This window comes from Rhinichthys klamathensis, unplaced genomic scaffold (genome assembly GCF_029890125.1).
Source record: "Rhinichthys klamathensis goyatoka isolate OS25496 unplaced genomic scaffold, OSU_Roscu_1.1 h1tg000092l_1, whole genome shotgun sequence".
Lineage (NCBI taxonomy): Eukaryota > Metazoa > Chordata > Actinopteri > Cypriniformes > Leuciscidae > Rhinichthys > Rhinichthys klamathensis.
In genome coordinates this window covers 894,978-909,768 of record NW_026606631.1, presented here as the reverse complement: position 1 = coordinate 909,768, position 14,791 = coordinate 894,978, and the positions used below count along the sequence as shown (strand labels likewise).

Genomic DNA, 14,791 nt, shown 5'->3' with positions numbered 1-14,791 from the left:
CGCTGAAAGAACGAGCATAGAGAGAGAGAGAGAGAGAGAGAGAGAGAGAGAGAGAGAGAGAGAGAGAGAGAGAGAGAGAGAGAGAGCATAACAAAGCGGTAGCTAACGTTAATTGAATCAAGCAAACAACTAGCTGTTGTTTTTGCTCCAAAAAAGCTTGATTTACCTCGAATTTCACATAAGATTCCTTCACGTTATGAGTTTCCATCAGACTCGCGTGGTAGCCAGGTGTCTCATCCAATGGCGATTCTGACGCAAGTGCTAAGATTCTTCTTCTTCTTCTTCTTCTTTGGGCTTATTGGCGGTTCGCATTCTTGGTGCTAAGATTCCGATTGGCCAAGACAAAAAGTACTAAGATTCCGATTGGCCCAGAGAAATGTCAATTATAAGAATTATCCAATAATGTTTCGCAATTCTAGCCTGCGTGCAGATTAAGGGCAGCCTCCCCCCCCCCCCAAAACTCTCCGGTTCTACGCGATTCACGTGAATGACCCAATTGACCAAGAAAACGCCGAAAAGCGACAAGTTTGCAGGTCTGTATTATGTCTGTGTACTATATTGCCATTGTATCCTATTTTCCGTTATTACAGTTAACTACGCGAAGTGATATGGAACCGTAATGCGGTCAAGACCTGGAACTACTTTAGCCGTGCGCTTCCCTAAAAGTAATTGCACACCTTAGAACGTTCGTCAGCTAGTCCGATTCAAGCATAGCGTAGTATAAAAAAATGACTTTCCCTTCTCCATACAATATTGTCACTGACAAAAGAACATTCTTTAAAATTTCTTTAGTGTACATATTTAGTGTAGTAGGTTTGGTACAACATAAGGGTGAATAAATAATGACAGAATTAGATTTATTTTTTTGGTGAACTTTAAGAGTAAATGAATGGATAGGACAAAAAATGAGCGTCACACCATCGACCCACATGATTTAAAACTTTTTAAAGATTCTCACCTGGCAGATAAAATGAAAGATCGTTCAACACTCTCAATGTTCAGCTCATTTTGATACCCCTCTTGACTAGGTTTACTAACCTGAGGAAAATACAGATAATAACAGAAAAAAATACAATATGAAATTTATATAAATATTGCACTTTTTACTAAAATTATTGATGACAATTGTTTAATTATTTAATTTAAAATAAAATATCATATTTCATTTTAATATGATAAATTTAGAATAAAGATCTCACCTTCATCCCAGCCAATGACAGTACGTTGTTCAGTTTGAAATTGCCCGATGCGACTTGCGTGGTATAAAGAAGACTATCGTTTGTCTGTTCAAATACAATAGAAATACATTTTTATAGAGCAAGAAAAAGTAACAAAGATATTTGAGTTTGAATAGAGTTTGAACACTGAATAGAGTGTTTCACTTGGAAATATGTCTCATATACAGTTGCAGTGTGAATATTGTTTCATGTCATTTATAATAAAATGAATGAGAATTGTGACAACTGTCACTTACTAAGAAGAACATTCGAGGCTGCATCACTTTCCTGGAGAGCTTCATCAAGATCCCTTCCTTTAACAAAACCTAAAGAAACATGCATTGATATATTTCAAAAGCATTTACTGTTGCAAAGAGTTCAACAAGAGTGAACTGTTGTTGTTAACCTACCCTTCCTGGTTGGACAATCACATGATTCCCAATCAAGCGGCACTGAACCTCATAGAGCTTCTGGGAGTTATCCTGTTTGAAAACAAAAATTTGCATTTCTCAAGATTTACCAAGAAAAGTTATAGTTCTTTTAGAAAGTAAAAAATTGATTCTGAATTACCTCTTGTCTTACGAATTCATTGGCGTGATTAGCCACCTCCTTTACTATCACTAGGGCAGCTGTAGAGATTTATAAAGATATCATTTTTTTTTCATATAATAGAAGATTCAGATCAGGTTTTAGTTGTACTGTATGTATTTAGATGAATTAAAGGTGTGCCTAATAATGGAAGATTTCGAGAGCTTTTATTTTCACCTTCTGCATCTCTGTAGTCTGGGGATTCTTCATCTAGATTGTTCAAATAATCTGAGGAAAAAATAAATATAAAAAATTTGAGAGTAATTTAAATATATTTGAAATGCATACATTTTTTAATAATAAACAATTAGAAGTTGCCATTTCACTAGTTCATTCATTTTTAGCCAATTTCCATTCTAAGCTTCATCTAGTCCCGCAAGGTCATCTCTCAGCGGCCATTATCCTGCTTGCATATGATCCAAACTTTTACTCAGCAAACATAATCACGTGTTGCAAATGCTGCCTCCATGATGCTGCCTTTAGTTTCAAACCAATAGAAGTTGAATGTAATGTAATTCTAATAATTTAATAATCTAATAATCTACAATACTCCTTAGTTATTTATGTAATTTATGACACACTCTGTCAGTTTAAATCTAGACTAAAAACGCATCTTTTTAACCTGCCAATAATATAGAACATTATACATTTCTATTATTCAAATCAGTTAAATGATTATTAGGCTGCATAGATTAGGTCAGCCGGAACAGGGGACACTTCCTACAACATCCGATGTACTCGTTACATTATAAGAAGAACGGCATCTACGCTAATGTTAGCCTTTCCATTTATTCCGATGTTTACTGAAGTCAGCCAGATCCGGGCCGTATCCAGATCAGACGGTGAACCTGTGCCTGCACACGACCGCAACGCCTCTGCCCCTATGGCCTATACAATCCACATTACAGACAGTGGTTGATCCACAAAATTAGTAATTTGTTAGTTTGTTTTTGTATTTCTGTCAGTAATGTCCTGGTCTTCTAATAGTGCTAACAACTTGTGCAAAATACAAGTCTGTATTTTGCCTCACATGTCTGAAATATGTTGCTCAATCAGGAAATAAAAAACACATCATCATAACTTATTCAGACAAATAACACAGACTCCTTTATTTCCAAGATGATGCATGCATGGTAAACTTTAAATTTTAATACAATATAGTGCAATTCATTTTTAATTTTAATTGTATAGGCTTTTCTAATCAATTCCAGATATACTTTATGTTCATGTTTAATATTTCCTCCATAATTACGTACATAAAGAAATATATTTTGTGTTGGGTCGGTTACCTTTGTCGGAAGTGTGCAGTAGACACACCCACATTAACAATTTCAATATATGACTTATCCTTTCCGAAAAGACCATAAACATTACAGACAACATCTAAAGTAACAAATAATTTAAATACATATATCATACAAGTAATCCTGTGAGACTGAGACGCTGCAAATCGGGTGATTTTAGTTTAATGTTTTGGTTGTAAGTCAATGATGCCCTCTGTCGGTAGGGAATAGTAAGATGGCCGCTCGAACACTTCCGGTGGCAGTTCAGAACGCAATGAGCAATTCAGTCATTATACAGATCAGTGCTAGCAACTGCAATGAGCTAAAACCTCTTACCTCTTAACCTCTTATGTGCACTAAAACCACACTTACTGCATGTTGTGCTAAATACCATCCAGAATACCTTAGCAACCGGATAGCAACAACCTGGCAACCATCCACAATACCCTAGCAAACTGCACTACAATGTGTTACTAATTGAAACACCACATAGAACAACACAACCTGGCCAAAAAACTTGTTGCAACCAAGTCGAGTCATCTTTATTTATACAATGATTTATACAATAACGATTATTTCAAAGAAGTTTTACAGTGATAAACAGGAAAATAATGATCAAGGATGTGAACACAATTCAATTGTGATGTAAAGCAGATCTAAAAATACAATAGTGTCATTGTTCAGCTGAAGTCAGTTCAGTTTTCATTTCAGTTCAGTTCAGTAACTGTGTTAAGTTCATCAATTGTGAAATTAGTTCAATTATATAAATATAAAGCAGCTTTGCAGAAAACAGTGATGTCATCGTCCAGCTCAGTTCAGATCTCGTTCAAAAGTGTCAGTTCAGTCAAACACACATTGCAATGTGCTAAAAAAACCACACACTAAAAAAACACCTAGTGACAGCATGGCAACAAGCCAACACACTGGCAACTGCACCACAATGTGCTGAAAAAACTACTCAGAAAACCTTAGCAACCACAAAGCAACACCCTGGAAACCACCCACAATAACCTAGCAACTGCACTGCCATACAGAACACCTAAGCAACTGCATAGCAACACCCTAGCATTGTGGCAGTGATTTTTGTATAGGAAAGCACTCCCATTTCCTTCATAAAATCTTCTTAAATTGTAAAAATTCTCACCAGTTAGGAGGAGTTGATATTGTGGAATCCTCTGGATAGGTTTAAGCATGTAATGTTTCACTGCGAGGTTAGCGCAGCACGGATTGCTCTGTATCATTGAGAAAGTAAGACAGAGAAAGAAAGACAGAAGATGAATTTTTGTTAAGAATTTAAAAAAAATGAAAAACAAAAAGCAAAACCACCCAAGAGACTATTCACATCACTACAAAGGCATTTAAGGTATGAATTAAAAACAGGTCGGAGTGGTTCTATTACCTCAAACTCTTTGACGACTTTGGCAAATGCTGGGTTTTTCCGGCAATGCTCTTCTAGAAGTATCACATTCTTGTCGAACTCACGAATATAATTTGAGTACATTTTTAAATAAGGTCCTTTCTTCACAAATATATCTGCTACACCACAATGCTTGTTCCTGTTTGAACAAGGAAACTTCTATAAAAAATACAACCATTTGTTTACACATGTTGTCCAAACCCATGTAACTTTCGATCATCCATGGAACTCAAAAGATATTTTGAAGATTGCCCTTTTTGAATCATTCAGACCAGTTTTGTGAACAAGATCAACTTATTTAATTGAAAAGACTTTTTGACCCAAAAGGACATTGCTAATTCTCCAGGATGGCTAGTGCAGATGTCAAGATTTTCAGTGGCTTAACATTTAAAGAGCAACTAGCAAATCTCTTGTTTTGTGTTCTGCAGAAGTCATACAGGATTGGAATGATATGTGAGTGAGTAGATGATGACAGAACAGGCCAATGCATTTTTAAATATTCATTTTTAAATAAACCCTTAAGTTTTTATCAATAATTTGGTCACACTTTAGTTTAGTTTAATTCTCACTAACAAGACTTTTGCCTCAATAAACTCCTAATTACTGTTTATTAATAGTTAGTAAGGTAGTTGTTAAGTTTAGGTATGAGGTATGATTGAGGGATGTAGTATATGGTCATGCAGAGTAGGGCATTAATATGTGCTTTATAAGTACTAATAAACAGCCAATATCCAAGTAATAATATGCATGCTATTAAGCAACTAGTTAATAGTGAGAATTTGACCCTAAACTAAAATGTTACCAAAAATTTAGAATGCCATTTTTTTCAATAACTTGAAAATGACTGGTCATATCTAGTTTCCAGACCTTTTGTGGGTAAAATGCTTTAAGGAATTAGACCCAATGAGTATATAGGTCAATGATGTGACGCTCATATTTGTCACTACATTAAAACTGCAATTCATAAATACAAAGACTTGAAAACACATTTTCTATGACGAGCAGGGGCACTGTAACGTGAGGGAAGGTTCGGATGATTCCTGGTCAGAGAGTTGGCTCAACGGGACATCCTACCCATCTTTAAGAATGTGACACAATTGTTTTAAACATTTATTTTCTTTTATATGCCAGTGTTATTTGCCATTGACCGATTTATCTGATTTCTTTCACTAGCCTAGCTATAACAAACATGATGTGGTTTTCAACAGTTTCTACAGTGACAATTTCCATGAAATCACGGCAAACCTACAAATGCACTGTACAGCTCCTGTAAGGCTGACTTCCCATAGTTTAAATGTAAATAAGAAGGTATGCAAGATTGCTGCTTTCTGGTATTTGTTGATGTTGGTGCAGTTGCATTACCAGTGAGCAACCCGTTCTTCCAGCTCCTTCAACAGGTCGCAATTTAGCTCGTACAGCTGGGGCAAAGAACACAAGATCTGGTTCACGACTCGCTCATCGATCACGGCTTTTCCCGCCTGACAGGAGGCCTTCAGTACCGCCTCACGAAAATCCTGCAAAGGTTTAGGGAAGTGAGATTAAACTATAGAAAAGTAAATCATTATTTTAGGAGTCAGTATATAATGACATTTTACCATCAGTAACAACAAAAGCACTGATAATGCCCAAAGTCTTTGTTTCTTAACACAGTAAAAATATATATAGGCTATATACAGCCAAAATAATTCATCCACACCAGAATAATTCGTCACATGTATATGGGTTCAGAACGACATGAGGGTGAACTCGTTGTTTAAGGAAACAATGCCTTAACTTGGTTTATTTACTCAGTACACAGATTTTGGAGTGGAAATGGCCCTGGAAAACGTACTCGGTTACTAACGTAACCTCGGTTCTCTCTAGAGAGGGAACGAGTACTGCGTAATAGCTTACGCTAGGGGAAAAACTCTTTTCCACGAGATATTGAAGCCAAAAATTATCCTTAATTTTTTATTAATGTAAAACGCTTTGCAGCAGCAAGCAGACATAGGCGAAACAGCTCGCGCGCCTATTGGTTGCTCTGCAGCAAATGCAGCAGCCTATCGAGAGAGACTCTGCGTGACGTAATGACCAATGGGGGCAATTCGCGCCCATATCGTCACGTCCCGCCAGAAGGGGCGTGGTCTCACCCTATAAATATGCTCGTTAGGCTGGTACAAGCTGGTTTTTATCGCTGAAGCGAACCAGAGCGTATTCCAAGCACGGCAAGATACGCAGTACTCGTTCCCTCTCTAGAGAGAACCGAGGTTACGTTAGTAACCGAGTACGTTCTCTTACGAGAGTATCTCTCGTACTGCGTAATAGCTTACGCTAGGGGAACACAATGCAACACGCCGTGCGTACAGGGATCCAACACCAAAGTCCCGGGGGCCGAAGCCCAGGGCTCATGTAGTGCATAATCACCATAAACTCACATAGAGTGGAGGAAGAGAGGCTGGAAGCGTCATTCCCTATAAAAAAGCACCCAGCGGGGCTATCATATGACAATAAAACGCGCAGCAAGGGTGAAAGCTTTCAGCCTGATCTGGGTGGCCATACGTGTGTCAACACTCATGGGGCTGCAGTAAACTCAGCATCTGGGCCGCACAGCGGGGCAGATAGCACTGAATTTTAGACCGCCAAAAGCTTAGCTTGTAAGGCGGGTACCTCCAGGTTATAGTATTTTATAAATGTAGACGGCGAGGCCCAGCCCGCGGCCGTACAGATATCTTGCAGGGAAACCCCGCTCGACCACGCCCACGAAGAGGCCACGCCTCTCGTGGAGTGCGCTCTGACACCCAAGGGGCACTGTAGGCCCTTCGCAGAGTAAGCGAGCGCAATGGCATCCACTATCCATCTGGATAGGCTCTGTTTTGAGGCGGCGAGTCCCTTGGAACGCCCGCCAAACAAAACAAAAAGCTGCTCCGTCTGTCTGAAAACAGACGAGCGTGACACATAAGCTCTCAATGCCCTGACGGGGCAAAGGAGACTCGCATCCTCCTCCTCACTGAGAACCGGAAGGGCGGACAGGGAAATTACCTGGGCCCTGAACGGTGTATTGAGGGATTTCGGGACATACCCGTGCTTTGGTTTGAGAATGACCTTCGAGTCATTAGGCCCAAACTCCATACACGACGCGCTTACTGAAAGCGCCTGTAAGTCCCCTATGCGCTTCACTGAAGCGAGAGCCATGAGAAACACTGTTTTGAACGACAGGTGTTTCATGTCCACCAGCTGGATTGGCTCGAACGGGTCGCCTTTCATGGCCTCCAGGACCGTGGAAAGGTCCCACGTCGGGACTGAAGGGGGCCTGGGAGGGTTCAGCCTCCGAGCTCCCCTAAGGAAACGCACGACTAAGTCGTTTTTCCCCAGCGACTGGCCAGACACCGGTTTTGCAAACGTTGCTATGGCCGCCACATATACTTTGAGCGTGGATGGGGTCCTGCCCTTATCCAGTAGCTCTTGAAGGAAGGAAAGCACTTCCGAAACCCCGCATTCCACAGGTGAAAAGCTCTGGGCTTGACACCATGCAGAGAAAACAGACCATTTCGAGGAGTAGAGCCGCCTGGTAGACGGAGCTCTAGCCTGCGCGATCGTGTTTAACACTCCTTCTGGGAGGCTAGCGGGTACCCGTTGATGGCCCATGCGTGCAGGGACCACAACTCCGGGCGAGGGTGCCAAATCGAGCCCTCCGCCTGAGAGAGGAGGTCTCTCATCAATGGTACAGGCCATGGGGCAGTGCTGGTCAGCTGCATCAGGGCAGGGAACCACGTCTGGTTTGTCCAGAGCGGAGCTACGAGCAGCACTGGGCATCCGTTCTCCCTGATTCGTTCCAACACCTGAGGCAGGAGCGAGACAGGAGGAAAAGCATATAGGGGGCAGCGGGGCCAAACATGAGCCAGCGCGTCCTTGCTTTTCGAGAAAAACTCCGGGCAATGAGCGTTTTCGTGGGACGCGAATAGGTCCACCTGTGCTCTGCCGAACGTTTTCCACAGCAGCTGGACCGTCTGCGGGTGCAGCGACCATTCCCCTGCTGGAACATTGTTCCTGGACAGTCTGTCTGGTCCCACATTCAGGTGACGAGGCACGTGCGCTGCTCTCAGTGAGAGCAGGTTGTGCTGAGCCCAGACCAGGAGGCGTTCCGTCAGCCTGTGAAGGTTTCGTGACCTGACGCCGCCCTGGCGATTTATGTATGCCACCACTGACATGTTGTCCGACCGGACCAAGACGTGGTGGCCTGTTACCTGGGGACAAAAACGCCGTAGCGCTTTGTCGACTGCTATCATCTCCAAGCAGTTTATGTGAAGGAGCTTTTCCCGTTCTGACCACAGGCCAGCTAGCGGTCTGCCCTCGAGCAGCGAGGGCAGCGGTCCTTCACACTCGAAGCGGTCCCCAGACTCACACCTGACTGATACCAGTCGGTTATTTTCCAAGGTTCCAGAGCTGAAACACACTGAAGGTCGACCCTGAGGCGAAACAGACCCGCTGTCCATGCCCTGGGTGGAACCCGCGCTTTCAGCCACATCTGCAGTGGGCGCATGCGGAGCAAGCCCAACTGGAGTACAGAGGCTGCTGAGGCCATCAGCCCCAGCATTTTCTGAAACCTTTTGAGCGGAACTATCGCGCCGTGGCGGAAGGATTTCGCGCCGCGCTGAATATTTAGCCCGCGCTCTGGTGACAGGCGTGCTGTCATGGACAGCGAGTCCAACACGGTTCCCAGAAAGGAAATTTTCTGACTGGGAGACAGTGAGCTCTTCGCCCAATTGACTGTGAGGCCCAGCTCCTCGAGGTGCTCGAGTAATGCGGCCCTGTGTTCTATGAGCTCCGATCGTGATCGAGCTAGAATCAGCCAATCGTCCAAGTAGTTCAGGACTCGCATGCCCTGAAGTCTCAGGGGTGCGAGCGCCGCGTCCATGCACTTCGTAAATGTACGAGGTGCTAGGGACAGGCCGAACGGCAGGACTGTGTATTGATATGCCTGGACCTCGAAGGCGAATCTCAAGAATCGCCTGTGATGGGACGCTATTTGTATTTGGAAATAGGCGTCTTTCAGATCTATCGACATAAACCAGTCCCCGTGGCGCACTTGCGCGAGTATTTTCCTGGTCGTAAGCATTCTGAACTGGCGTTTCACAAGCACTCTGTTCAGCTGTCGTAGATCTAAAATGGGTCTGAGACCCCCATCCTTTTTCGGTACCAGAAAATATCTGCTGTATAGGCCCCCTTCGCTCTGAGCCTGAGATAAAGGTTCTATAGCCCCTTTGCTCAGTAGTTTCGCTATCTCGGCACGAAGTAGATGAGACACTTCGTTTTTCACCGTAGTTTCGACACGCGCCGTATAATGGCGCGGGCGTCGAGCGAATTGTAGCGAATAGCCTCTCTTTATAGTGTTCAGCACCCATTCTGATACCCCGGGAAGCTTTGACCACGCATCTGCGTGAATAGCTAGAGGCAGAATGAAATCCGGGCTCCGGCCGCGACAAAACGGCAGCTCGAGAGCCCGGGCATACTGGGAACACAACACCGTGTTTACAGCGTTCGAGGCGGGGGGCGCGCTGATCACAGCGGGCGGCCTGGCCGCGCTCAGCTTTTTTATGGCAGATTGTGCAGAAAAAGCGAGCGGGGGAGATCCCGTAGGAATCGGCGTGTCTGTGAGAAAATGTGGGCGCGGGGCTGCGGGCACATTTATTACACTGAAAACATTGTCGGTCATGGCCGACTGAATGTGTGTTGGTTTCGTTTTTACAGAAACCAAGGGACACGCAGCATGTAGTGTGAGCGGGCATGGTGACATGGGGCGCGTTTACTACATTGTTTGCACAATCGACCTGAGTCGATTTTATTTGTGCTAGCCCTGCACCGTGGCGGGCTGTGTCTGGGTGTGGGAATGGGCACTGGGTGGGCATTCTTACAACACTCATAACACCATCGGCCGTGGCCGGAACACCAGAAAATGCACTCTTTATTGGATTTATCTGGGTAGCCGTAAAAACGGCTTTTGTGCGCAGGCAAACGGGCTGAGACACCGGCTGGCTCACTGCGAAATACACTGGGACAGTCGCGATGTTTGGAACTGACCGAGCGAGAAGTTTTGGTGGAAATCCGGCCGCAGCGGGATCTGAACACCGTCGCTTTCCTAGAATGGCTAGGAAGATTTTGAGGCCTCGGGCTTGATCTCAATCCTCGGCCGGGGCCCGCGCTGAGGGGGGCGGCGTCCAGCAGAGCGAGAGCGCGGTCTTTGGTCTCGGGCGTGGCGGCGCTGTGAAGCGGCGGCGGCGGGCGGTGCAGGCTGCGGCTGAGAACTGCGAGCAGACGGCTGTTTTGAGCGGCCTGCAGCGGAGCTCGAGCGCTTCGGAAGGAAGTGCTTCATGGCCTGCGAAGTCTTTTGCACCTCCATGAATCTGTCCGCGAAATCTTTGACGGCAGATCCGAAAAGGCCCGCTTGTGAAATGGGCGCGTCGAGGAACACAGAGCGCTCGGCTTCCGTCATCTCGGACAGCGTCAGCCATAAGTGTCTCTCAGCCACGGTGAGAGAGGCCATGTTTCGTCCTATGGCCTGCGCAGCGGCTTTAGTAGCGCGAAGAGCGAGGTCTGTAGCGCTTCTCAGGTCCGCCACGCAGATCGCTCCGGGTCCTTCCTCGTCCAATTTAAGGAGAAGGTCGGCCTGGAAGATCTGCAGGATAGCCATAGTGTGCAGCGCTGAAACTGCTTGCCCGGCGGCGGTGTAAGCGCGTCCGTGCATGGCTGACGTCACTCGGCAGGCTTTAGATGGTAGCGTCGTGTGAGCGCGCCGTCCAGCGGAGGGCGGGCAGAGATGAGACGCTACAGCTGGTTCCACAGGAGGAACAGAAAGGTATCCTCTGTCCTTCGCGCCATCCACCGAGGAGAAAGCAGCAGAGGCAGAGGTACGCAGCCTGGCGGAGAAGGGGGCGTTCCACAATTTAGTCACTTCCTCGTGAAGTTCCGGGAGGAAGGGCGTGGGCCGCGATTTTGACGGAGCCTCGTCATTTCCGAGAAAGCGTCCGTCCATTCTGTTGCGCGGCGGTTGCGCGGGCGCCTCCCAATCGAGGCCGATGCTTTCCACGGCCTGAGAGAGCAGACGCATCAGCTCAGTCTCAATGCCGGCTCTCTTACCAGTGGTCTGGCGGGAAACGCTAGCGGAGGGGAGGTCCACGGAGCTCGCCCAATCCTCGCTATCGGATGCCAGAAGAGAACACGCCTCGGTGGGTTCGTCAAACTCGTGGATGGACGCGGCGGCAGGCGGCGGCCGTTGTCCGTCAGTGAGCGACTCGAGCGAAGCCGGTGAAGCTGGCGGGCGAACCGGCGAACTTTGGCGGGCTGGAGAAAGCTCGGGAGCGCGCTGGGCGCGGCGCTTCTTGCGGCGCGGCACCACGGCGGGCTGCGGTGAAGGCTCGGAGAATGATGCCAGGCGAGTCCTCAGAGTCACCATAGGCAAAAGCTCGCAATGAGGGCATCCGCCGTCAGCGAGCGCGAGAGCCGCGTGATCCTCACCCAGGCAGGAAACACAGATGACGTGCCGGTCTCCATCGCTGAGCGGGGCGCGGCACGAGCCACAGGAAGGCATCTTTAAAAAGACGCAGCTCTTTTGTGAGAGAAGTGTGAGTCGCGTCAAGTAAGCGAGCAAACACTCTCAACAGAGTAAATACACACAGAGAATAAAAGGATATAGAACGCCGGAAAGCGCAGCAGGTACGGCAGTTGAAGGCGGCGAGGCCAGCGACTCCAGAGCTCGTCCCGCTGAAAGGCTTGCTTCGACGGCGCGGCTTCTCACCCCGGATCCAGCGATGCGTGTGCGTCGCTGAAGAGATAAAAATCAGCTTGTACCAGCCTAACGAGCATATTTATAGGGTGAGACCACGCCCCTTCTGGCGGGACGTGACGATATGGGCGCGAATTGCCCCCATTGGTCATTACGTCACGCAGAGTCTCTCTCGATAGGCTGCTGCATTTGCTGCAGAGCAACCAATAGGCGCGCGAGCTGTTTCGCCTATGTCTGCTTGCTGCTGCAAAGCGTTTTACATTAATAAAAAATTAAGGATAATTTTTGGCTTCAATATCTCGTGGAAAAGAGTTTTTCCCCTAGCGTAAGCTATTACGCAGTACGAGAGATACTCTCGTAAGAGAACTAAAGCCATTAACTATTGATAGTTCGTGACTTTTTCACATCTAACTCAACTCCCCCACTGCTTCAGCACTCATACATCCATATATACGAATTTTACTACCACTGAACTTCACTGTCACCCACATTGAAGCTACTGAATTGCCATTTGATTAAAAAAATTCCAACAAAACACTGATAAATGCAGTAAAAGTAACAGATTACCAACACTGACTGCAAGTAAGTGTGATTTCAATAATAAAGTAGATGAAGTAGATGAAGCAAAAAAAGCAGATTTAGAAAATAACCCATGTGACTGATTAACTCACATTTCATGAAATGGGTGAAAAGCAGGGCTTTTATGTAATGTTTCCTACCTAACGTGACTGCACCTAAATCAGTTCAACAAGTGATAGGAAACACTTACTACATGGAGGAGCTTTAGTACTTGCACAAATCTGTGAATAAATAAAGAGAAAAAGTATAATAAAGAGAAACATAAAAAATTATACATGTATTAAAAGAGGACTAATTTATGCAAACATTAAGATCCAAATTGTGACTTTCTTTATTCTCTGGAACACAAAAGGAGAATTTGATGAAACTCTTTTCCAGAAAGTAACATCCACATATTACAAAACTTGAGACATGGTAACCAGAAATTTAACAAAAGGGCTGGATGGAAAAGGGCTGTATGAAGATTCTTCAAAATTCTACTTCCACAGTAAAAAAAAAAAAAGAAAAGGCATACATGTTATGAATGACATGGTAATGTTCCTTTAAAGAAGTTTTGACTGGATAAAACAGACTTACATTTTCTCAGAAGACAAGATCTCATTTACAATGTGTTTAGTTTTATTGCTCTTCTTCTCCTCAGTCTAGAAAAAATGTAAATATTACCATCAAAACGAAATATTTAACTGTAGTTAATCTATAAATTGCACTTGACCGTGACCATGAAGTGTTATATCTTACAAAGTATTTCATAACATTTAGGGTGCTTTCACACTTAAAAAAGCTTTAAAAGCTCAGATCCTTTTTTGGTCCACTTAAGTAATAATGGGGACCTCTGTGTTCATACTGTTGCTTTTTTAAATCTACTGGTGAAATCAGGCATTATGAGAACAGGCAATTATTTACTCCATTTACTATTGAACATACATTAAGTTAAGCATTCCATGCAGTGGTTTAATAATATAATTAAATATCTTGCGGGCTTAACACAAAAATATAAACAAGGCGTTCACACAGTTGTGTCTCTCTCACAGAGTTTGGAAGGGGTTGAAATTACAGACAAATGCATAAATAATTTGGAGAGATCTGCCAGCAGACGCAGACATGATGAATGTACAGAGGCATCTGATGACCTCCTGAGATGGTCTTGGTTCGGTTTGCTTTAAAAGGGTCTGAGATCATTTGGGAGTGTTCACATATGGGCAAACCGTGCTCAGAACCCTGAAAAGGACAAATTGTGAAAACACCCTTAAATATTTTTTAATATAAATATGAATACAGTACCTGTTTTTCTCTATTGATGGTGTCATCCTCCTCTTCTGAGCTGCATTCATCTTCTTCCGAATGCATATCCTCCAATTCTTGCACTTCTTCCAACACATTTCTGAAAAGAAATCAAAAAGCCTCCCAGATGTTAAAAGTATGTGAGTTGAACTGAAGAGGTGTCACATATCCCAAAAACCCCAAATTTCGGTTCTTCCCACCATAATAGCTACAGAAGCGTCAATAGTAATGTCTCAGAATCTGTAGTATGAACTAGATGTCGGTCAAAGGTAAAATGATTCGGCAACACCTGTTTAGAATGCTGCAACCATTCTTTAAATTCCATGTCAAATAGGTGTCACATAAATCAAACTAAACTTCTGTATTTACCTACATTTTTGTTTTTGCTGTTAGCCAGGAAGTGTCTAATTATTGGAGTGTAAACAAGAAAAATAGCCCTAAATCAAATTAGACTGCATGTAAAAATAGCCCAGGCTCATTTTTTGTTGATTAAATCTAAATTAATTATCTAAAAAAATTACACCCATACATTTTTCAATAAAGTGTTGCTTAAGTGTCCAAATACATTTTAGGGCCATTGTATATTTTAAACCAAGACTAGAGGATTTATTATTATTGGTATAGATTTTTTATTAAATTTATACATTTGTAAATTTGATGATATAAT

The 14,791-nt window shown here is 44.2% G+C and overlaps 1 protein-coding gene across 1 annotated transcript in view; it reads right to left on the bottom strand.

The window, feature by feature from the left end:
• The window catches only part of LOC130085993 (FYVE, RhoGEF and PH domain-containing protein 6-like), a 47,202-nt gene that overhangs the window by 24,141 nt on the left and 8,270 nt on the right, over nt 1-14,791 (bottom strand). Inside the window, exons 3-14 of the mRNA XM_056252076.1 lie at nt 14,125-14,224; nt 13,420-13,484; nt 13,034-13,064; nt 5,868-6,019; nt 4,488-4,644; nt 4,233-4,320; nt 1,983-2,033; nt 1,788-1,846; nt 1,628-1,699; nt 1,475-1,543; nt 1,200-1,283; nt 959-1,038 (exon numbers count right to left, since the gene is read on the bottom strand). Coding sequence (XP_056108051.1) covers nt 959-1,038; nt 1,200-1,283; nt 1,475-1,543; nt 1,628-1,699; nt 1,788-1,846; nt 1,983-2,033; nt 4,233-4,320; nt 4,488-4,644; nt 5,868-6,019; nt 13,034-13,064; nt 13,420-13,484; nt 14,125-14,224 — 1,008 coding nt within the window. The remainder of the gene's footprint in view (nt 1-958; nt 1,039-1,199; nt 1,284-1,474; nt 1,544-1,627; nt 1,700-1,787; nt 1,847-1,982; nt 2,034-4,232; nt 4,321-4,487; nt 4,645-5,867; nt 6,020-13,033; nt 13,065-13,419; nt 13,485-14,124; nt 14,225-14,791) is intronic.